The sequence below is a fragment of the Diceros bicornis genome, chromosome 34, assembly GCF_020826845.1.
Source record: "Diceros bicornis minor isolate mBicDic1 chromosome 34, mDicBic1.mat.cur, whole genome shotgun sequence".
NCBI lineage: Eukaryota > Metazoa > Chordata > Mammalia > Perissodactyla > Rhinocerotidae > Diceros > Diceros bicornis.
In genome coordinates, this window is record NC_080773.1 from 21,965,646 (window position 1) to 21,990,141 (window position 24,496).

A 24,496-nucleotide genomic window follows, 5' to 3' on the forward strand; every position below is an offset into this window, starting at 1 on the left:
CGCCCACCAGGGAAGCTCACCCGAGCCTTGTCTCCAGGGTCTTTATTGGGGTTGCTCACGTTGACTGCCCAGCCCACGTGGCTGACCTTAGTCCCCAGAGAGACTAGCCGGTGCCGTGTGGCCCAGGGTCCCCAGCATAGGTGACATGTCGGTATCGGCCACCTGGAGTGGCCCGAGGTCCCCAGTAAACAAGTCCCTCGCCAGTGAAGATGTTCCCAGGGCTGAGGGCCCCTCCCGGGACCTGGGCCAGGACAGTCCTTCGCTGCGCAGCAAACAACCCTAGAGCTCACTGGCTTTCACCGCGTGCATATCCATCCGTCTGTCTCAGTTCCGTGGGTTGGGGGGCGAGGCTGTGCTGTTCTCACTTGAGTCTTCAGCATGGGTGGCCACGTGGCATCTGAAGGCTGGCCTGGCCTGCCGTCCAGGATGGCTCACTCGCATGCCTGGCGGTGGGTGCGGGCTGCTGGCGGGACCTGTTGCCGGGGCGCCCACGCGGGGCCTCCTTGTGGCTTGGGCTTCTCACGACGTGGCAGCCTGGCCCCACGAGGGAGCATCCCGGATGTCCAGGTGAAGCCGCAAGACCTTATGACCTGGTCTCAGAAGTCCCAGTGGGTCACTTCCCCGCGTTCCATCCATCAAGCACGGCGCCAAGGCGGAGCCAGATTCAAGGGGCGGGAAACAGCCCCCAGCTCCTCTTGACGGAGACACTGCAGCCCTGCCTGCCACGCGGGGCCTCACCACGATGCTGACAACCCTTCTAGAGGAAGTTTCTTAGTTATTTGAATTTCTGATTAAAAGTAAATTTATTGTTGATCACAAGATGCTTGGAATTAACTTTAAGCCCAGAGATGCAGTTTTCCCTTCAGAAAGAGGCCCACAGCTAGCATTTGATTTGTCAGCTGTTTGGCTTTAGATGTGAAGGATGACTCAGTTCCAGATTGCACGCTGCTGGCGTCCCCCAGAAAATCCTGATGGTTTCTTTTTTAGCTTTTTATTTGGAAAAAACTTTAAACGTAACAAAAAGTTGCAAGAAAGGCACAAAGAACACCTGTGTACCCTTTACCCAGATTCACCTATTGTGTGTGTGTGTGTGTACATGTGTGTATATACACACACGCTTGTTTCCTGAGCCATTTGAGAGTAAACTGCAGCGTGTAGGTCATGGTCCTTTAACCACTTTATCCACCAGGAGAGTTCACGTTGATCTGACACTTGTGTTACGTCCACTGCCTGTGTTCCGGTGGACCCAGTGGACCCAGTGGACCCAGTGATGCCCTGTGTTACATTTATTCGTCCCCTCTCTTTAGTCCCCTTTAATCTGGAGCATTTCCTCAGCCCCTTTGTCCTATGACATTGACATCTGTGAAGAATACGTTCCTTCCCCATCTCCTTTGTTTGAAGAAGGTTTGTTTGGCATTTGTCTGATGTTTCTTCGTGATTAGACTCTGGGCGTGGCTCTGCAGCTGCAACAGTACGTGAGTGATGCACTAACAGCCCTGTATTTGTGATAAATGTGGCAAATAATTTTCTCCCAGTCTATCTTTTTTAATAATTGTGGTAAAAACACATAAAGTTTATTGTTGGGGAAGAGGGAGAATCCCCCTCCGCCCTTTCCCTTAAGGTTCTCATGGCTGGCCAAATCATTAAAAGACAGGTTAGCAGGAGAAAACAATACCAAGTTTAATAACATGTATACATGGGAGAAACCAGGGACACTGCGTTTCTCAACAAATGGTGGAGATTTTCATCTTAAATACTATCTTCAGCTAAAGACAAAGGAGGATGTTAGGGGGGTGGGTGTGGTTTGGGATTTCAGAAGGGAAGAAGACAATTTACATGGAGAGGGAAATGTAAGTGTTTGTCAGATAGTTCTTTGCAGGGCCACCTATAGAGAATGTGGCTGGAGAGACAGAAATTATAGTAAGCAAGAGTATGTAGATATAAGGCCTCTCCTTCCGTCCTGATAAGAGTTTCCACAGATAAGGTCATCCCCCCCTCTTCCCACTACACAGAGAGAGATACCTTTACAAATGTAAATATTTGGTAAATAGAAATTCAGTAAGAATGGGTTTAGTGAGGACCCTGACAGTCTGTCCATACCCAGAGTTAAATTCCTTTAGGCAGTTAGTGGGGGAGGTCAAATGTCCATCAGAGAAAATAAGGTAAAGAGACATATTTCAGGGTGGCCAATTTTGATCTCCCACATTATCATAGCCCAATCTTTTATCTTCAAACTTTGCTGGTGGTGTTTTTGCCATGCCAAAGTTTATTTTCATGAAAGCAAGTGTATTGGGTTTTCTTTTGTTGCCTCTGGGAGTGAGTCAGAGTTAGAACCTTCCCCCGCCCCCGGGTTTCAGGGAAAGGCCCTCAGGTTTTCTTCCCGTGTTGGTACGATTTCATTCTTTACTTCCAGATCACAGGTCTATTTGGTGTTTATTCTCGTCCATGGTGTGAGAGACCGGTCTCATTTTCTCTTTTTCCAAGTGGCTATCGGAGGAAGTTTTTAAATGAGAATAGAAGCCGATTCAGGAGATGCTGCGAGGGACGCGGAAGGTACAGTGATCAAGATCTTGGTCAAGTTTATTGTCCTAACAAAAGTCAGGAACAAAGAAAAAGTTTAGCCACAACAAGAACTGAAACTATAAACAGATCAACGTGGTGGAGGTGGGGTGGGGGCGCAGAAGGGACGTAAGGGGGAGGGAGAGCCCCTGTGGGGTGCGAGATCTCTGAGTCAGTGCGTTTGAAGGAATCAGTAGGGACACACAGGAGTCAGGGTCTGAGGTTAAGGGCAGTTAGCTGAACAAAAAAACAACATCTAACTTCTAAAAGGGAGTTTGACCAGGAGATGCCCGTGGAAACAGGCCAGGGATGCTGAGATGGGGGACACCACCCTGGTTAGAGTCACCAGGCTGGGGACACAGAAAGCGCACGGGTAGGGGTGCAGGAGACGCTGAGGTCAGGTGTAGACACCGCGATGTCTGATGGTGTCACAGGCCACCAGAGGGCCTGGGGTCTGGGCAGGAGCGGATGCGGGGGTCCCTGGAGTCATGGGCATGATGTGGGGGCCTGAGACCCCCCACCACCCAAGGAGGGCCTGCTAGAGTGAGGGATGACTGCACAGGAGAGGCCAGAGAACTGGGAAGGGTCTCAGAAGCCTCCTGCCCCCGCCGGCCGCAGTGGACCTAGGTGGCTGCCCCACTGGACAGAGCCAGGACTCGCAGGCAGCCGGGACCTGGGGTTCTCTCTCTGTGTCTGCCTTTCTCTTGGTCCCTTTCAAGCTGTCTTCTCTCATGTACTGCCCCCCCATATCTGTCATTGGCTGTGATTAGGTCACAGGCCCAAGCCCTGGCCACCATGGACAGGCAGAGATTCCCCACTCTCCGCAGCACGGGGGGGACACCTGCCTCCCACCTGTCAGGGGACATCAGCTGCTTGGCAGCCAAAGTGACAGATTGCCCTGCCACATACACACACACACACACACACACACACACACACACAGCTCTGCCCCTGACAGATGGGGTAACTGAGCCTGCGGGTTCCTCCTCTGCTCATCACCGTCCTGTGGCCTCGTCTTAGTAAAAGCCAGATTCTTACAAGGCTCCTTGGTGTTCTGGAACCTTCCAGGCATGCCTGCCTCAGAGCCTTAGCACTTGCTCTGTCTTTTTCCATTTCGCTCTTTCTCGCCTACTTAAACATCTCCCTCCTGCCCTCAGGTCTCTGTTCAGAGAAGGCGCATGGCGACACCCCCTCCTCCAGCACTCCTGTCTCGCTCCTGCCCCAGCCTTCCTCCAGAGCCCCTGCCAGCTTCCAACACGCTGTATCGTTTGCTGGTCATGTTCCCTGCCTGTGTCCCCAATACAGGGGCCCTGTCAGCCCCTGAGGGCAGGGACTTCTGTCCTCAGTGCTAGAATCGCCCCTGGCACAGCGGGTGTGCTGGACGGAACTAATCATCACGTGATCCATGTGCCAAATTGCTCTCCATGTCCTGTTGCTGCCCTGCATTCAACAGCTGCTTCGTGTGACAGATGGGGGAAAAAGGCACAGAGAGGCGAAGCTACTTGTCCCGGGGCACACAGCGTAAGCACGGAGTCAGGATTCGAATCCAGGGCTGCCTAAATCCAGAGTGACCGTAACCACAAGGCTGTAGGCACAAAGGTGAAGGGGAGCCAGCTTGAGGAATTTGAACGCGAACGTGGGCAGGAGCAGTTGAAGCCGGGCGGCGCCAGGAGGGGTGAGGCGAGCACCCAGCTCGGGCCGAGTAAGGGGGCAGCGCCAGGTTCCAGGGGCCTCGTGCTCTGCAGCCTGTACGTTAAAGACAGGCGGCCGGGGAGAAACGGGAGCCCTCGTGCATTGCTGGCGGGAAGGGAAGATGGCACAGCACTGCGGAGAACCATATGGTAGTTCCTCCCGAGGGTAAACAATTTCCACTCCTAGTATACATCCCAAAGGAGTGAAAACAAGTATTCAAACAAGAACTAGTACGCAGATGTCCATAGCAGTGCTATTCACCATCGCCAAAAGGCAGAGACAACCCAACTGTCCGGCACGGCTGAATGGATTAAAAAGTGTGCTAGCTCCATACAATGGAACATTAACTCAGCCGTACAAAGGAATGAAGGTCTGGCACGTGCTACAACAGTGAACCTTGACAACATTGTGCTAAGTGAAGACGCCAGACACAAAAGACCACATCATGGTGATTCCGTTTCCACGAAATATCCAGAAACAGGCAAAGCCATAGAGACAGAAAGATTAGTGGTTGCCTGAGGCTGGAGGGAAGGGAGAATGGGGACTGAGCTTAATGGGTACGAGGTTTCTTCAGGGGTGATGGAAATGCTCTGGAGCTAGATAGACGTGACAGTTGCACACCACTGTGAATGGACTAAATAAATGCACCTGCACTGTGGCTCCCATCTGGCTGTCTAGGTGGCTGCCCTCCTGTCTCCTCACGTTGGCCCCAGGTGGGGCTCAGCCACCGCCACCCTGGCCGAGTTTCCTTTGCAAGATGGAGGGTTGATGGTGCCCTTCCCCTGTTCTAGGCAACTCCATGGCCCCCGGTGTTCTCAGGATAAACCCCTAGCTGAGCCCACAAGGACTAACTGGCCCAGTCTGGCCTCACCTTGCCTCAAACCCCTCACCCCATAAAGCTTAATTCAAGAATTTGGGTCTTGTATATCTCTATAGATTATTTTCTTTTTAGGCTTTTAAAAAAATATTCGGGGGCCGGCCCGGTGGCGCAAGCGGTTAAGTGCGCGCGCTCCGCTGCGGCGGCCCGGGGTTTGCTGGTTCGGATCCCGGGCGCGCACCGACGCACTGCTTGGTAGGCCATGCTGTGGCGGCGTCCCATATAAAGTGGAGGAAGATGGGCACCGATGTTAGCCCAGGGCCGTCTTCCTCAGCAAAAAAAAAAAAAAAAAAAGAGGAGGATTGGCGGATGTTAGCTCAGGGCTGATCTCCTCACAAAAAAAAAAAAAAAAAAAAAAATATTCGGCACAGCGTGCTCTGTCTATCTGCATTCGTTTGGATATAAATATTAAACATGGGGGTGGGGGGATGCACAGAATCCATAAAATTTAAAATGAAACCCAACTGAACATTTAAAAATAGTCCATGGTAGCTGGAGAAATGAAGGAGGGCAAAAAATAAATTTGCGGTGACAGTCATGGCCCAGCGCCACTGATCTGAAATATCTGTAAAAATGCAAATAAGAGATGCAAGTAACAAACCATCTGCCCCAACTCGGTCAGACACCCCAGAGTTCCTTCTGAGTGTCAGCCCGGGAACCAGCACTCACGAAGCTCCTTGTAAATCCTCCTGCACGCTCGGGCACACCTTCTGATGCAAACTGGAAAGGCTGCTCTGGGGCGAGTCACCTGCAGGACGGGAGCACGGAGACTACTCAGCCACTGTCATTTTTCTGCGGTGGAATACGCTTCGTCGCCGCAGCCTGCCAGCCCTGAAGAAATTCAGATCTATTTTTTCCTCGGGCTTCAGTCAGCAAATACTTTCTTACAGTCTCTATGCAAAACTTAAAATGAATGCCTTGGGAACCATAAAATGCAATAATTTGATTAGAAAGAATGAGACCCTGGACTTCCAGGTGAGCAGAATCAACAGAAGACTCTTTTTAAACAAATGTACCCCTTTGGGTCCATCTTTTTATTCCATGATATCCTTTGGTTACCAACTGTCTATGAAAAAAGTTGTTGAAGAAGTGAACGTGTTCACAGAAGATTCTGTTCCATATTTTCTTTAGGATGACCCTACAGCTGTGTCCTCTGGTCGGAACTCTTATTTGTGTCTATGACTCTTATTCAAGCCAACCTCTTCCCACAATTTTTTATACTATTTAAGAAATACCTTTCCCACCATAAAATGTAATACTTGCCCAGTGCAGATGCCCCCAAAAATACAGAAAGGAAGACACTGGGTTCCATTGCCTCCAAAGATGGCTGCTAACAAGTCGTCCCTTGCCTGTAAGTGCGTGTCCCTCCTCCCACCACTAGGACAACCTGTTGCCCCTCCCCTTGACTCTGGGAGGGCCTCGTGACTTGTTTTGACTAATAGAATGCACTGAAGTGAGGCTGTGTTAACTTCTGGCCTAGGCATTACCAGGCCTGGCAGCTCTCACTCCTGCTCCCTTGGAAACCAGCCGCCATTTTGGAAGGAAGCTCAACTTCACTACTGAATCATGAAAGACCACTTGGGGGGAGAGAGGCCACATGGAGGAGAACCAACCCAGGTGTCCTGGCCACCAGCCCCAGCCCATCACCAGCTGACTGCAGCCACGGGTGAGGCCAACAGAAGAGCCACCCACTGAACGCACTGGGTCATAGCAATCATTGCTGTTTGAAGCCGCTAAGCTCTGGCTGGTGGTTATGCAGCAATATGTGGGTGAAGCTGACAACCCGCATAAGCGTCCCAGCCTGGAAGGGAACCCTGCTAACATTTTGATGTAGGTTCTGCCAGATATCTTTTTCCTGTACACATACATAAAATTAAAAACTTGACAGGAATATGCAGAATCTACAAAATAAACATCTTGGCGTTATTTTTACGTTTTGGGGAAACCGTCCAAATGACTTTATTGTGCCAGGTCAGTGCTTTGGCACACAGCTCCTCCTTTTTAATAGTCATGCAACAGTCCATAGAGTTGGCAGGAAGTAATTAAACAGCTGTAGTTAAACAGCTGTGTGTGTGATTAACATTGTCAGCTGGAACCTGGTGTATCTTGATCACAACCATATCCACCCACGGCAGCTGCTCGGTTTGATGGATGGATGGATTGATAGAAGAATAAATGAATGAATGACTGTGTGAATGAATGGCAGGGATGGTGCTGCCAAAGGCTGCCTGACCAGCTATTCAGAGTCTGGGGTTTGAGGTCTGAGACAGCCTGTGTTTACTTCCTGTCCTGCCACTGCCCAACTGTGTGGGCTTGGCAAGACCCCCCTGCGTTTCTCCCCACCAAGCCTCAGGTCTCTCATCTGGAAAATGGGTATATTAATAGCATTACCCAGCGTCCGCATTTCTCCAGTCTCACAGGTGTAAAGTGATAGCTCGGTGTTACTTTATTTTGTGTATCTCTAATCTTAATGATTTTGGGCATCTAATCACGTGCAGAGGAGCCTTTGATGCGTCCCCTCTTCTAAACGTCCTGTTCGTATTTTTGCCCATCTTTCTATCGTGCTTGCCTTCTTTTTCTCCTCGATTTGCACGAGTCCCGTGTACATTTCTCATCATGTAGTCCCCTCGTTTAGGAATTTGCCATGACTTTATTCCATCTTCTGTGTCTTTGTCTATAGTGACATGTTAACAGAAACTCTTAATTCTGATATAATCAGTTTCAATCACGTTTTGCCTAATGGTTTATATTTTCCAAGTTTTGTTTAAGATGTACTTCTTCCTTGCTCCGCATCCCCAAGCTCACCAAGACAGTTCTCTGGGTCCTGGTCTTCCGAACATTATGGTTTTTCTCTAGCATAGAGCTTCTCGAGTCCACCTTTGTAGGCAGCGTGAATTAGGGATCAATTTTCGTTTTCTACATATATTTACCCAGCTCTTCCTGAACCACCCGCGCCTTCACGCAGAAACCTCCTCTGTCGGTTATCTGTCCACATGTTTAAAAGCACCAGCACCGGGGTTCCCAAACGATGAGCCAAGAGAGATTTTGAATTTTTGAGGGAAACACAGCGACATCTGTCGGACACAGCGTGAACTACCAGCTCAGGTAGTTAGCTCCCACCCCAACTCCCCGGCGGTCCTCTCGATGACGTCACATCTTGGGGATGCTGCGTCGTCGTTGGTGGCAGGAATAAAAAGCGGGTCCTGCGCGACGATCAACGCGGAACCGGAAATGAGAGGGACGGTGTTCAATCTAATCCCAAGGTTTGAGAAGTTGTGCAGTGCCCAACAGGCACACACGTCCTGTTGGTAAATAACTATGCTTAAGAATGAAATAAAAATATTACTATTTCTTTATATATATATATTTTTTTCAAATGGCTGCCAAAGTGTTAGTACATAAGTACTTGTCAGGTTGTTAGGACCTAACTAGATAATAAACAAAACCGTTGGGTATTTTTGGGGAGACGCCTGGAAAAACGACAGGAACATTAACAGCCGCGCACAGAACAAATCTGGGGCTCTGCGCCCAGGGCCCGGGGATTGAGAGCTTCTGCTCTGGGGTCAGAAGACCTGGGTTTGCAACCTCGTTTTGCCACTCCTGGGCTTCGTGCAACTTCTTTGTCTGTAAAATGGGAATCATAAGAGTTATGGAGATTAATGACAAAAGCTCGTGTAAAATTCTTAGACAATTCCTGGCATGTTGTTAGCAGGCAATAAATGCTGGCTTTATGACATTATTTCTTTAATTAACCAAAATGGAATTATTCTGTATACATATTCTCACCAATGGCTGTTTTCTTCACTTAGTAATATTACCAAGCCATGTTTTTTCCAGGCTCCATAAAGGACCTAGATTGTTCAATAGCTGCACAATTTGACTGCACAATTTGACAGTTACTTCCCTTTTCCTCAGTCTGTATCCTTCAGGGTCTTTTAAAACAAGAATTTCCGAGGGGGCAGCTCGGTGGCGTAGTAGTTAAGTTCGCACACTCCACTTCCGCGGCACCACGTTCTCAGGCCCAGCTCCCGGGTGCAGACCTACACACGGCTCATCAAGCCATGCTGTGGCAGTGTCCCATATACAAAGTAGAGGAAGATAAGCACAGATGTTAGCTCAGGGCCAATCTTCCTCACCAAAAAAAAAAAAGAAAGAATTTTCGAGACCTCGAGGTTCCCTGGGCTGCCCTGAACCTTTGGTGCAGACCTACAAAGCCTGCCTTTTCCTCTCCAGGAAGGACTTCCTTCTCCTCATCCTGGCACTCGAGGCCTCTGTGTCCTGCCCTGGCCCATGGCCTCCTGTAAGGTATTTTATGTCTCTGTCACCTCCATGTCCTGTGACCTTGGACAAGTCCCCCAACGTCCCTGAGCCTCAGTTTCCCCATCTGTATAATGGGCATAATAACAGAGTCGTCATCACTGGGCTGCTGTGAGAATTACAGAGGCCAGCGTCTGAGGCTTTGAAGGATCTGCCCTCTAGCAGGCAGGCCCTGTCGGGGTGGGGGTGGGGGGGAGGGCTGCCTGGCTGGAGGTCCCCTTTCCAAGCACTGCCCCCATCCTCATCAAGGGGACCAGCACCTGGTCACACCATCTCTTTGGAGGATCTTGGCAAAGAACAGAGCAAAGAGCTATGAAGTCAGAAGGTGGGACTGGACGCTTATCTGCCGCTTAGATGCTTTGTGACCTGGGAAAATTAAACAAACTTGCTGAGCCTCGCTTTCCTCATCCATCTTTGCTGGATGTCCTCGAGCTGTTGATGTAGAGACCAGGTGTGTGGAGCACCTAGCACAGACCTGGCGCGCAGTAGGGCCGGAATTAGCAGTTGTTGATTGACGTTGATTGTTGTTAATTTCTCAATGCCGGAGATGGCAGATGCAAATTAAATATTTGTTGGGTGGGAGCGCCCTCTGCTGGACACAGCAGTCACAGCTCAGGGCAAAGGAATATGGAATCAAAGTGTAAACCTAGAATGAATTCATTCCTCCCTTCGTCCCACAAACTTCTCCCTTCTCCGTGCTGGGTGGTGCTGCGGACCCCTAGATGACGTGACAGTCCTGGACTTGCCCTCCCGGGGCTCACAGTTCAGTGGGGGAGACAGAAGTGGCCGCCCAGAGGGGACCTTGATCCAGTCCAGCCGCTTGAGGCTGGAATGAGACCCGGAGGACAGGCCAGACCTTTCCAGACCTCCCGGGCCGTGGTAGAGAGCTGGGCTTTGTTCTGAGGGCACTGGGGAGCCATGGTAGGTTCTGAGCAGGAGAGGGGCAGAGTCGGATTTGTTGAGGGTTGATGGGAAGGGGCGAGACTGGGGAGGGAAGTAGATGGTCCAGGCCTCCCAATGCCCACAGCAAGTCCTGCCCCTTCGGACAGGCCCGGATCTACCAAAGGTGACCAGAAAAGACCATTTGGCACCAACCTGGGAAAGGAGAATGGGCTTGTGTGGGGGGCAAGGATCGGAGGTGGGGGAGGGTGGTCTGTGTGTGTGAGATTGTGTGGGTGTGTGTGAGCTGGTGTGCGTTAGCGTGATTGTGACATGGCCTGCCACGAGCCTCCTATACACCTGGAAACTACCAAAACTCCCCGCAACCCTATGGGGAGTCGCCCCCGGGCCTTTGCACGTCCTGAGCAGGCTCCTAAAGTTTGGATGTCTCCGTCAGTATAATCCCCGCGTATTGGGGACTCCCAAATACCAGGTCACTAACTTCCCCTGTGGCCTAAAATTAACAATAATAAAACCCATGTGAAGAAAGGAAACCACAATTGGTGGGAGATGATCTCAGACTAAAACTAGTCTTCTAAACGAAATCCATGTAGGTTTATGTAAACCCTGCTTCCTAACCTAGCTCTCCACACCCTTTTCACGTTCCCACCAGCTAGAGGAAGCCAGGCCCGGCGCCTCTCCGGGGCTGACACTGGGGAACAGGACGAAGGCAGGTTTTCACGCCCGTTTCCCAGATGAGGAAACTGAGGCTCAGAGAGGTGGAGAAGAAGAGCTCGAATCCGGGTCCCTCCGACTCCTGGCCCTTCCCATTACGTCCCTCCAGTCCTGGGGCGGGGCAGACCGGATCCCCGAGGCTGAGGCCGCGGTGCCCCTGGTGCCCCGCCCCGGAACCCCTACCCCGACCCCCCACACCACCCATGAGGCTGACCCTGTCCCAGCCCCTCGACTCGCCCAGGCAAGGAAAGGGGCGCCCCGAGACTCCCGGGTGTGTGACCAGGTCTTAGAAAAGCTGGAGGGAGGAATGAGGGTTCCCGGGACGAAGAACGCGACCCCCTCCCCGCCGCCCCCCGCGGGGGAGACCAGGGACGCGGCATCAGCCTGCGAGCCGCGGCCCCCGCGGTCCCCACCAGAGGGCGCTCCAGGACGGCTGGTTACAGCGCGCAGACGAGCCGCGCGGAATTACGTGCCCAGATCCATTCAGTGCTGAATCTGGTCACCTCTGAGGCTGGGAAGGTGGGATTCGACGCTACCTAGAAAAATAACAATAACTAATTTTGCTATAGCTCTGACTATATTCCAAGCACCGTTTGAACCGCTCGGGCTGTTTGGTTTTTTTTTTAATTTTTTTGAAGTTAAAATACACATATAAAATTTACCATCTTAGCCGTTTATAAGTGTACAGTCAGTGGTATTAAATACACTCACGTTCTTGTGCAGCCGTCACCACCATCCGGCCCCATAACTCTTTTCATCTTGTAAATCTGAAACTACCTATTAAACAATAGCTCCCCATTCGCCCCTCCCCCCAGCCATGGGCAACCACCACTATACTTTCTGTTTTCATAATTTTAACTACTCTAAGTACCTCATATAAGTGGAATCATACAGTATTTGTCTTTTTGTGATTGGTTTATTTCACTTAGCATAGCATCCTCAAGGTTCATCCATGTGGTAGCATATTGCAGAATTAACTTCCTTTTTCAGGCCGAATAATATTCCCTTGTAGGTATATAACACATTTTGCTTATCCATTCATCCGTGGATGGACGCTTGACTCGCTTCCAGGTTTTAACTATGACGCTCAGATGGTTTTAACGCAAGTTTAGGCGCTCTTACTGTTCACATCGTACAGATGGGGAAACCGAGACCCAGAGAGGGTAGATGACTTGCCCAGGGTCACACAGCACTGGAACCTGAACCCAGGCGATCTGTCTTCACTCAAACCACGTCCCGTGGGACTCCAGAGTCTGTGACTGGACACCCCCTTCCCCCTTGGGAACCCCCAAACCCCAGGGCAGGGGGAGAGTGGGGTGTAGGAAAGCCGCCCAGGGTGAGCTGGGGCTGATCAGGAGAAGACTGAGTCACCCGGCAGGGGGCGGTGCACTGCCCTGGTGCTCACAGTGGTCCCTCCACACAAGGCACACACCATTACAGTCACTGTCAGGTGGGGGCTGGTCTGGAAGCTACCAACCGCTGACTAATTCTTTATCAGACTTGCTGATGGCTGCGCGGGCAGCCCCAGTCCTACCAGCCACATGACACGTGCTCGAGAACCACAAGTGGCCAGCGGCTACCCTACTGTGCCGTGCGAGGATAGGACATTTCCATCATCACAGAAAGTTCCCCTGGACAGCACTGGTCTATGCACTCTGTCCCCACGTTCCCTCTGCCTCACTGCCCACCACCCCCACGTGGCTTCAGCCACCAGGTCTCCCTGCTGTTCAGGGAACATATGGGGCATATTCCTGCCTCAGGGCCTTTGCACTTGCTGTTCCCGCTGTCCGGAGGGCCCTTCCCCAGGATATTTGCACGGGTCTGTCCTTGGCTTCATGCAGTTCTTTCCTCAAATGTCACCTTCCCAGGGAGGGCTTCCCCGACCACCCTGTTAAACACACAACCCTTCCTGCACCTCCCCACTTTATTTCTCGCAGCTCTGACCGCCACCTGACACGACTCGCGTATGTTTCTAAATAGCGCACTGACTGTACGTGTCACGGGGCTTCACAGAGGGAACTGGGGACACGGATATTGCAGGCAAAGTGCAGAAAGGGTCGTCAGGTCCCAAAGACGAGGAACACAGCAGCTGCTCCCCGCAGGGAGGTGCTGAGCCCAGGGTGCTGCGCTGCGAGGTTCCAGGAACGGCCGACCGGCCTGAGGGGGGACCCAGGAGCCGCTGGCTGGCGTCGCTGCTGCCGCCCCCACAGCCCGAGCAGCCTCAGCGTGTCCCCCTCCCGCCTCCGTCTCCCGCCGGTGCCCGTGGGCCGGCCCAGCGCCGCAGCTGCCGGAGGAACCGGGGCCGCGGCTGAGGCCGAGGGTCCCACCCGGGGGTGGAGTGGGGGGGTGAGGGGCAGCAGGGCCGCCCCCGGGCCGGGAGCGTGGTCCATCCTGTCCCCGCCGCGTCCCCGCGCCAGCGCAGGTGCGCACGCGGTGGCTGCTCAGTTTCTAGTTGTCGAATGACTGACGGACGGAATTGGCGAACCAGACCCAGATGCGCGCGGGGAGGAAGGTGCTAGAACGCCCCCCCATGGCGGGAGTGAGCCGCGGGGGGCGTGGGAGCAGCGCCGCGGGTCCCAGGAGCAGCCGCGTAAAGGCCCTGAGGTCCGCGTGGAAAGGGGGGCGCGGAGCCCCCAGGGGCCCGAGGACCGAGGAGGCGGAGGCGGCGGCCCGGGAAGAGGCCGGGGGAAGCGGGCGGCCACAGAGGAGGCGTGAGGCCGAGGCGCCCCGGCTCCAAGCCCCATCCCCTCCCCAACCTCGCCCCCCACCCCAGGGTGAACCTGTCCCGGCCCCTCGGCCCGCCCAAGTGGGGAAAGGGTGTCCCGAGACTCCTGAGAGTGTGGCCAGGTCCCAGGATTCCCCGGAGGGAAGAGCGAGGGCTCCGGGGGGGTAGACGACGCCCCCACCCCGGCGCCCACCCCTGGGGAGCGGAGCCGCGGCGCCCGCGGGGCCCGCCAGGGGGCGCTCCGGGACCGCCGGGAAGGGGCGCCTCCCCAGCGCTCGGGGTGCGCCAGCACGTGCCCTGCGCTCTCCAGCACCAGAGCGCCGCGCCTTTGACCGCCAGGCTGCGGAAAGGGGCCTTTCCTGTAGGGCAGCCGTCCTTTAAGGGAGGCCCCGGGGTCGCCAGCATCAGCATCACTTGGGAAATTGATAGAAACGCATATTCTTAGGCTCCCCCCAGACCTACAGCATCACTTGGGGGCGGGGCCCAGCAACCTGTGGTTTAAAAGGCCCCCCAGGTGATTGTGATGCGGGACCAGTTTGAGAGCCCCCGCTGTGGGTCTGCTCATCTCCTGGACGCCTAGGGCAGCGGGTCTCAGCCCGGGCGCACATTGGAATCGTCATTTTGGGTGCTCCGGCCATACCCTGTACCGTCCTGTGAGAATCTCCGAGAGGGCGGGCTGGGCATGGGGTGTTGAGAGCTCCCAGGTCATTCCACACGGCAGCCGGGACCGGGAACCGCAGCCCTAGGGTCCCCATCAGGGCTGAGATGTCTGCTAAAGAAGTGGCCGCCACTGATAGAGAACAGGAATAAGACGAGATGCCATCTGTTGGCGCTGATGTGAGCACTAGCACATTGCGTCTTCTTCAGTCCTCGCAGCAATCCTGGGAGGAAAACTCTATTATGATCCCCCTTTCAGAGGAGTAATTGGAGGTGCAGAGAGGTTAAGTAACCAGCCCAAGGTCACACAGCTTGTAAGTGGCAGTGTGAGGGGTTAGCTGGGCTCCAAATCCCTCCTCCAAAATCTCTCCTCACCTTATCCTCCCAATGGTTTCCTCTTTTCCTGTCACACACCATGGGGTCTGGGATGGGGACCCAGAAAGTCCCCACCTGTCACAAGGTGGCATCTCTCCCCTTCACATCTGTGGTCTGTTTTTCTCCTTGGTGATGATGAGGGGAGGCTGGGCCGGTTTAGATAAGGTCTGGTTTGGAGCCAAAACTCTGGATTTTGGGGGCTACCTTGCTGAAAATCCTGGCACGTTTGAAACCACAACCCAGGAGGCACCAACAGGCTGCTTTTGGGGACCAGGCCCTCCAGGCGCCATTTGAAACCCCCTTGGATTAAAAATAATGTTGAAATTCCTGGTACCGTCTCAGGTTACCCACCTCCTGGGCCTCGCCGGACGCTCGGGCCTGGGATGCTGGGCACAGGAGGGACAAACAGAATCAGCTGGGGGACAGATCTGCCCAAAGTCTTGAGTCTCCCTGAGCGTCTCTGCTCCCATCTCCTTTCACCTTCCAGCAACCCAAACTGGCCAGGCCCGCACGGTCATGAGGTCACTGCTCTCCCAGATGGACAGCAGCCGTGGGCAGCCTCCACTGCCACCAGCAGCCTGGCCTCCGGAGAGCTCGCTGGCCACTCCAGAGACGGCCCCAGCCAGCCTGGCTATTCCCCTGCCCCCCAACAAGCTCATCCCTCCAGGCGGGGTGCACACCTTGTCTTTCTTCTAAATCCCACTGGGGGCTCTTTCCTGCTGCCCTATGAGCTGTGACCTTCACCTACTGCAAAGGGGCTCTCGGTGTCACACAGCAAGCAGCCCTGGCAGGGACAACTTCTGGGGTGGGGCCAGAGGGGACCTTTAATTCTTTAGTTCCAAGAAAAAACGAAGAAACTCAGGCCAGGACTGCAGTCACAGCCAGGAGGACAGAGATGGCCTTCAGCCCTCCCTCCTCCGTGAGTTTCCTTTTCTCCCGCCTTCTGTGAGGCTGGGGTGTGGCCGTTTGCTGGTCTGTTGTTCACTGATGGGGCTGTGGGGGGGGGGGAGGACGCAAGACAATACAGAGATGCCCCCCAGCTCCCACGGGGCCTTAGCAACCCGATCTCTCCCCATGGCAAGCACCAGTCACAGGACCCTACACAGTGCTACACCACAACCCGCCTTGGGGGCCTGTTCCCATTGCAATGATTTTCAACATGTCCAGGGGCCAAGATGCCCCAGATGTTTGTGGGGCGTGATCAACAGAGATTCTAGGGCTGCACAGCCAGCTCAAGCAAATCCACAGCTCTGGCATGAAGGGCCCCAGAATCTGCATTTTGGACATGTTTCCGGAATGCTTCTTCTGTACCTGGGAATCAGGGTCGGGTGAGGTGTGTGAACCGCAGACCCCAGACTCCTAGCCGGCAGAACCCAGGGGCGTGGGGATGGCTGGCAGAGTGTCAGCATCATGGAGAGTGGGAGTAGACACGACACCAGGGCGTGACCAAAGCACCCCGGAGGTTTCTTCAGTGGCCAGGTCCGAAGTCAAGAAGTCAGTTTGTAAATGTTTTTATTTGCAAGTTGGCTTGTGCCAAGTTCAAGGAGCATTTCTCCCCCACCTCTGTCCCTTTTCCAAGCTGAGCACCTAGGGTTGCATTTGAGGAAGTTAAAAACGTGGGCGATGCAACCCCATTGGGTGGGTTTCTTTCTTTACATTCTTTGGATTACTACAGGAGTCTGTACTTAAAAAATCAACACATGAAAGATAAAACTTGAACAAGAAAAGAAAGGGGAGTGTTGGGTGGAGATGTGAGGGGCGCTGTCTGCCCCTCTCCCCACCTCCATCTTCAAGCGTGGAGGCAGAGAGAGCATCTCTGACAAGCGTGCGAGAGGCAGGTGGTGGGGTGCCCCGCGGCCCCCCGCCCTCACCTCACAGCTGGTCTTCTTGTTCTCCCTGCTCTGCTTCTGCTCTGGCCTCGGCCCTCAGCACCCTGAGGTGCCTGGCCTCGCCTGCCCTGGGGACTCGCTTGGGCAGGGCTGGCAATCGGGGAGTGTGCCAGAAGGCTCTCCGGTGCTTTCGAAACCATGAAAAGCGTCCGGGGGTCTGGAACCTCACTGTCTTGACCTGTTTCCGGGTCCTGGCTCCTGAGGTTGCCCCCGTGGCCCCCCGGGCAGCTGAGGCTTCAGCTTCCTGGATGGCTGGGGCCTCTGCCCTCTGGTCAGCTATGGCCTCTGCCCCATTAGATGCAGCCTGTGCTCCCTGGACAGCTGGGGCCCCTGCCCTCTGATTATCTGCAACCTCTGCCCTCCGGCCAGCTGGGCCCCCTGCCCTCTGATTATCTGCAACCTCTGCCCTCTGGACAGCTGGGCCCCCTGCCCTCTGATTATCTGCAACCTCTGCCCTCTGGACAGCTGGGGCCCCTGCCCTCTGATTATCTGCAACCTCTGCCCTCTGGACAGCTGGGGCCTCTGCTCTCTGGACACCTATGGCCCCCGCCCTCTGATTAGCTGCAGCCTCCGCCCTCTGATTATCTGCAGCCTCCGCCCTCTGATCCTCTGCAGCCTCCGCCACCTGAGCTGTGGATGCGGCTGCCTCTCTCCTGCGCCGCCGGAACGAGGCCCAGTTCATCTTGGGCCTCCATCGCCTTGGGGGGGTCCCAGGCACCCGCCCGTCTCCCGCGCTCCCCACGTGATGGGCGCTGCCCAGCGCCGCTGCCCCCTCCCTCTCCACCCTGGCTGAGGCCTGCTGGGCCTCGCCCACCCCGGGGCTGGACCTGGGCGCCCAACACTTCACCCTGTGCTTCAGGTTCCCCCAGGACACCTGGCTGACATACTCCCGCCACCTGTCCGCCTTGGACAGCTGGGGCTCCGGGCTGTTGTCGAACACGGGCACGGGCAGGGCCACGCGGCGGCGGGGTGGTGGGGCGCTGGGCTTCTTGTCCCCTCGCCGGAGGAAGGCCTCCACCAGCTCCTCGTCCTCCTCGCTCTCCAGGTCGCTCCCGAGGAATTTGCTGCCCAGGTAGCTGACGGGCATTCTGCGCACCCTCCTGCGGCATCCCGGGCTTTTGGGGCCCTGGTCACCCTTGTCCCTGGAGGTCTCGAAGTCACTGAACTCGCTGTCGCTGGCGTTACTGCTGTCGTAGGTGCCCACGACCAGCCTGGGGGGCGGGGTCACCATCTGCTGGACTCTCCTCCCTCGGGGCTCCTTCGGCTTTGGGGGGGGCTGGGGTGGGTGCGGGGTGCTCTTCTCAATGATGCGGGCCACGTCCTCGAGGGTGCGGCCTTCTTCCTCCAGAAACTGGGTCAGCCGCTCCCGGAATTCCGCCTCCTTGGTGGCGGGCTTGGAGATGACCCTCCAGACGCCCCCGGCCAGCCTGACCTCCCGGGGGATGAGCAGATAGTCCACGTCCTCCCCAATCTGGAGCATCCCCACTGTGGAGTCCTCCTCCCTGCGGAACACCTTGCCGATCTTCTTAAAGGTCCCCACGGGCTTCAAGGCGTCCACGAGGACGTCCAAATCCACGTCTTTGCAGACATCGGGGACGCTCCAGAGAATCAGGCAGTCGGGGGAGGGGAGGAAGCCCCAAGGGAACCAGCCCCCCACATGGCTCTTCTCGAGGGTCTTTAAGATCTCCAGGGTGAAATATGGGGTGGGGGCCACGAGCCCAAACTACACGAAGCCCCTAGTCTTGGGGGTGGGAGTGAGGTCCCAGCAGAGCAGCCTGGAAAGTCTCGCCTCCCCAGCCAGGGATGAACCAACACTTCCCAATTTCTCTGCCTGCAGCCAGTCCGGTCTTGACCAAGTCTGGCTCCCCCCAAGGGCTGGTGGGAATCGATTCCCAGGACGCTTACGTGAGCCGGGGTGAGGTCAGTCCTGAGCTCCAAGCCCACCGCGAGCTGCCAACGTGGTGGGGCGCACGGGCTGCCCGTGGCTCTTCCTGCCCCGGGCACCAGGGACGCGCCTGGAACTTGGGAGAGGACTTTGCAGACAAAGACGGCTGGCTATTCAATATGGCCGAAGCACTTGGAGGCCGCAGCCCAGCCCCCAGGAGGGTCTCCCGCCCCTAGACAGGCTGCCACCCCCGGCCAGGCTGACCTTCAGGCGCGTCCCGCCTCCCAGCCCGCGCGCTCAGTGCCGAGGAGCGCGCGCGGGCAGGAAGTTCCTCCTCGCCCTTCTCCAACGAGGCCCACCTTCCCCCTTCTCAGCTTACACTCCTGACTCGGGAAGACTGACAGGGGGGCTGTCCACTCCCTTCGGGGCGCCCTCACTCCCCTCCCGCACAGGGGTGTGGCCGCGCCCCGGACCTCGCTGGGGCCACCGCTTCCAAGCGGAACGCGCTCCGAGGCCCACGTCAGCACCTTTCCCGACACAGACCGTCGTTTCTCATCCTTTCCCAAACCTGCCACCCTAAACGTGCGGGTTCCAGCCAAGCGCCGGAGGTGGGTGTGCTAATAAGGCCGTCCTTTTGAAGGCCATACACGCTACATATTACCACTTAAAATCGCGTGACTTCTGGTACCCGCAATTCCTATGTACCTACCCCATACATTTGGGGGGAGAAATTGGTACCAGGGTCTTAGTGCACCAGCCCCTAGTGTGGGGCTTGGCACAAGTTCGTGCTCAATAAATATTTTTGAGCCAATGAATGAACCTAATTGTTCATGGGGGGGGCTGATTCAATTTTATGGTCTAATCTGATAGTGAAATACTACGCAGCTATGAAAAAGAAGGCTAGTCATGTTTTACAGGGCACTTCCATGTCCTAGGCACCATTCTAAGAGCTTTCTATGAATTAACTCATGAAATCCTCCCCCTAACCTTATGAGACAGGTAATATGTTGATCCTTCCCGTTTTATAGCTGAGGATATAAAATCATTTGCTCAAGGTCACACGGCCAAGGAGGATGGAATCTGGATTTGAATCTGAAACAGTCTGTGTGTGTGTGTGTGTGTGTGTGTAGGGCCTAGGTGTGCACATGTGCTTGTCACATGTACAGGCACTGCCCACAGTGGCTGTTTCTGGGAAGGGGACTGCGGACTCCCAGAGGCGGCAGAGACATATGCTTTCCACTCTATATTCTTTTGCATTGCTTGGATTTTTAGCAATCAAAAATGTTAATTCACATAAATTAAACGAAAAGCCCTCAGACTCAGCCACAGATATAGCAGGTCAGGATCTCTAAGACATGGGACCAGAGTTTGCAAAACTTCCCAGGTGACTCTGAGGCAGCCAGCTCAGCAAAGACATGCACAACAACAAAGGCAGGGGCCGGCTGGGTGGCGCAAGCGGTTAAGTGCGCCCGCTCCGATGCGGCGGCCCGGGGTTCCCGGGCCGGATCCCAGGCGCGCACCTACGCACTGCTTGGCAAGCCATGCTGTGGCAGCGTCCCATATAAAGTAGAGGAAGATGGGCACGGATGTTAGCCCAGGGCCAGTCATCCTCCGCAAAAAAAAAAGAGGAAGAGGAGGAGGATTGGAGGATTGGCAGATGTTGGCAGATGTTAGCACAGGGCTGATCTCCCCACAAAAAAACCAACAACAACAAAGGCAAGAGTAAGAGTAATAATAACAGTTAACTTGCACAGAGGGTTTCCTTGGAACCAGACATCCTGCGATGTGCTGAACAGTCCTGTTGTTATGAATCCTCAGAGATAGAGGGTAAGGTGCCCTTCACTCTCATCTTACATCATCCCCAACCCAGCAGCTAGAGGGATCGTTCAAAAACTTAAGTCAGATCTGTCTCTACTCTTTTTAAAATCCTCCATCGCACTCAGAGTAAAGCCAAAGTCTTCACCATGGTCCACGAAGCCCTACAAGATCTCGCCACTTCCCTCTCTCTTCCTCTCCTCGCTCACTCCACTCCAGCCACACCTGCCTCGTCTTCGCTGTTCCTGCAACACACTAGGCTTGTCCCCCACCTCAGGGCCTTTGCACATGCTGTTCCCTCCACGCAGAAATGTTCTGCCGCATCGCCTCTTGGCAATCTCTCTCTGCTCCAATCTCACCTTTTTAGAGAGGTCATTCTGCCTCCCTTTTCCCCGCTAAACTCAAAGAGTGGCCTCCACCCTCTCCAGGGCCCTCTAGCCCAGGAATCCTTAACCCTTTCTGTGCCATGAGCCCTTTCCAGGGTAGTTTTTAAATGCCAATTATAGTGAAATACAACTGTTAAAAGAAAAATTCCAACCACCACAACAAAACAGGTACACTGATGACTTTAATATAAGGGATGAAAATGAACACGTATAATTTTGTTTAACTCACGCTGTGTGGTTTTATTTAACTCCTGAAGGAACCAGGCAGATGTTTAGAGACAGAGGGATGGGAGACAAAAGAAAGGGAAGGGAAAGAGGAAAAGAAGGAAGGGAGATGCTTGGGGGGTGAGGGGCGGTTAAGGCCTCAGGGAGGCCTTTGCACAATTATCGGCTCATTCGGGTTGTTTTCGTTTTTGCAGAGCTGGGCCGTCAGGCTTCACTGGATTTTCTCCTCCTCCTTCTCAAGGCGCCGTCCCAGCCCCCGCACTCAGCTCCCGCGGGGCCTCCCGCCACCCGGCCCCTCCCTGATGCGCGGTTTCTCGCCCCGCCTCCTAACCGTCTCCATGGCAACGAGGAGACGCGTTGCTAGGCGCGAGTCCTCTCTGAGACTGCGGGGCGCTGGCGGAGGGCGGGGGCGGGACAGAGCCTCTTATCGGCTTCTTATCCCTTGCTTCCGCCTGATCCCCAAAATCTGCTTCCCTGAACAGCTGCTTCGCAGAGGCCCCAAACTAAAAGTCCCTAGGACACCCGTTTGAGAAATTCTGGCTAAAGAATCCAGGTCTGAGAAATAAAGACACCACCTCCCAAGCAGGAAAGACCTCCCAGATGAGATATTGGTAAAAGGATTTTTTTTTTTTTGGTGGGAGAAGGAAGGATTATCCTAGAAATGAAAACCTCAAATGTTCAACATGCTCATAAAAATTGCCAACCCCTGAGCAGTTCCGCTGGGGGTGTTTGAGATTCCCAGATCGCTGGCGGGCAAGATCTTTCTCTAGCCGTCCTAGGAAAAAAAAACCACGATAATTACACCTCCTGCTTTTCTATTTGTTTAAAAGAAACGAAAAATCAGAAAAGATTGAGGGAAGAAAACAAAACTTGGCCCTAATCTCTCTACCCAGCTCCACTTGGTTGCCATTTTAAACAATAATAATAATAATAAAAGTGATGCACACATATGCGAAGAAAATGCTTAAGTTACAGAAAGGTGTACAATGAAAAACGTCTCCCTCCCCCAGCGGCAAGTCCCCAGCCTCTCCCGCTAAAGTAGCCACAGTTAAATATCTCTCAGGGAAAAAACAAATGCTTACATTAGTATATTTTAGTAACTTTAGAATTTACCCCCTGGGGATTTTTCACATCATTCTGAATTATTTTCATCACAGTACTTATCACTTCCTGGTATTTTCTTATTTATTTATTGTCTCTCCCTGTTAGAGCATTAGCCCCACCAAGGCAGAGATATTTGTCTGGTTTGGCTCACCGCTGAATTCTCAGCGTCTAGAACAGCATGGGTAGGTGCTCAAAATATTTGATGAATGAATGAGGGGCTTGCACTAGATCTATTGCTAGAAAACTTGCTTTTTTCCCTGAATAGCATGTCTTGAAGTCTTTCTGAATCAGTGCATGCAGATCCATCGCAGTTTTCTTTTTCCGTGACAGCTTGCACCTTTGTGTGTGTCCACAAGCCTGGAACGTCATAACACTGATGATAATTCACTTTTATTGAGCATCTACTTTGCCCCTGCCCCTGTGCATTTTCTCTTTTAATCCATACACCCCCTCCTGAGCAAGTGTTATTCCCATTTTCCGGATGAGAAACACTGAGGCCAAAGAAGGTCACACAGCCAGGAAATGGCAGAGCCAAGCTTTGACTCACTCGGGTTCCCTAGATTCCAACCCCACCCTTGGAAGCCTCCTTTATTTGCCCAGTTGCCTGAGGTGGGGTGGAGTGGGGAGCAAGGTGGGTGGGCAGTCCCCGAAGTCTTCTCTCCCAGGTGACACTTGTAACCTTGGCACAGTCACCAGATTTGTCCTCAGTCTTCAACATCCAGAAATCAGATCCCTGTCTAGAATGGACAGGATATAAATTGTCCCCACCTCTGGACCAGATACCAGAAGGTTAATTGACAGCACACAGTAGGTCCTCAGCAAATACAGCAGGAAGCAGCACTGTGGTCTACACTCTGCCATATAGTTGGGTCACCCCTGCCCGCCTCCCCGCCCCATCCCAAATCTGAAGGCTGTTTGTTGAGTATGGAGGCAAAGCCAGCAATTAGAGGAGCCATGTATTTGAGGACATCATTCATTCATTCATTCATTCACGTGGCGCATTTCTCTAAAGTCATGATTCTCAAAACAGTTGCACATTAGAATCACTGGAGAGAATTCTAGAAATTAGTTTCCAGAGTCCAACCTACAGGATCAGAACATCTTAGGGTGGGGGATGGGGTACTGCATTAAAAAAAAAATCTCCCCTGGGCTGGCCCGATGGTGTAGTGGTTAAGTTCATGCACTCCGCTTTGGTGGCCCAGGGTATGTGGGTTTGAATCTCGAGCATGGACTTACACACCGCTCATCAAGCCTTGCCATGGCAGCGTCCCACATACAAAATAGAGGAAGACTGGCACAGATGTTAGCTCAGGGCCAATCTTCCTCAAGCAAAAAGAGCAAGATTGGCAACAGATGTTAGTTCAAGGCCAACTTCCTCACCAAAAAAAAAAATCTCCCCCAGTGACTCTGACAGAGGTGGTGGTTGGTAGGGTGGGCAGGGGAGGAAATGAACATCCCCAGAGGAAGTTGGCCAGCTGGAAATATCCTAGGACCTGCAAAGGAGCCAGCTTGGAAACTAGAGTTTCTCCAATTTTAGCAAAATAGAGGGACCTTTAAAAGGATGGGGGTGGGGGTTCTCAGAGAGATCGTGTAATGGGTTGAAGCATGGCTACCCAAAGATTTCAGGTCTGAATCCCTGGAATTTGAGAATGTTACTGTATTTGGAACAAGGGTCTTTGCAGATGGAATTAAGGATTTTGAGATGTTTACCCTGGATTATCTGGGTGGGCTCTAACTGCCATCAGGAGTGTCCTTATAAGAAAGAAGCAAAGGGAGATGGTACAGGCACAGAGGAGAAGATGTACAGAATCGAAGGAGGCAATGTGACCACGGAGGCAGAGGTGGGAGTGATGGAGTCACAAGCCCTCCACCGGGAGCCACCAGAAGCCGGGAGAGGCCAGGAAGGATCCTCCCCTAGAGCCTTCAGAGGGAGTTCAGCCTTGCCAACACCTTGATTTTGGACTTCTGGCCTCCAGAGCCATGAGAGAATAAATTGCTGTTGCTCTGGGCCATCCAGTTTGTGGTCATTTGTTACAGCAGCCACAGGAAACAAATCTAGACACACCCCAACCCCGTGTGGCCACCAATTCCCCAGACTCCAATGAGAAAGACTCCAAATGAAAAACATCCAAGTTTTATTCTGTGATCTTGTCTCTCAAGAATAATTATCGCTGAAGTGAAAGCATTCTTCTGCAGTGTCCTGACCCCAGGAATCAGTTATGGGTGATGGGAACCTTGGAAGTGTTTTAAAATGCCCCCACCCCAGCCTGCAGAACTCTGTCTGCTGCCTGTCCCTCGTCGCCAGCCTCACACCAGAGTGATCCGATGGTTTTGTTGTTAGTCTAGTAGATTCCGACTCCTAACGACCCTGTGGAC

At 53.6% G+C, this 24,496-nt stretch overlaps 1 protein-coding gene across 1 annotated transcript; it reads right to left on the reverse strand.

Moving 5' to 3' along the window:
• Positions 1 to 15,855: 15,855 nt before the first annotated feature.
• On the reverse strand, positions 15,856 to 18,866 carry CCDC8 (coiled-coil domain containing 8). The gene has a single exon (XM_058530992.1). The coding sequence runs from the start codon at positions 18,183 to 18,185 to the stop codon at positions 16,689 to 16,691; it is 1,497 nt and encodes a 498-aa protein (XP_058386975.1). The 5' UTR covers positions 18,186 to 18,866; the 3' UTR covers positions 15,856 to 16,688.
• Positions 18,867 to 24,496: the final 5,630 nt, after the last annotated feature.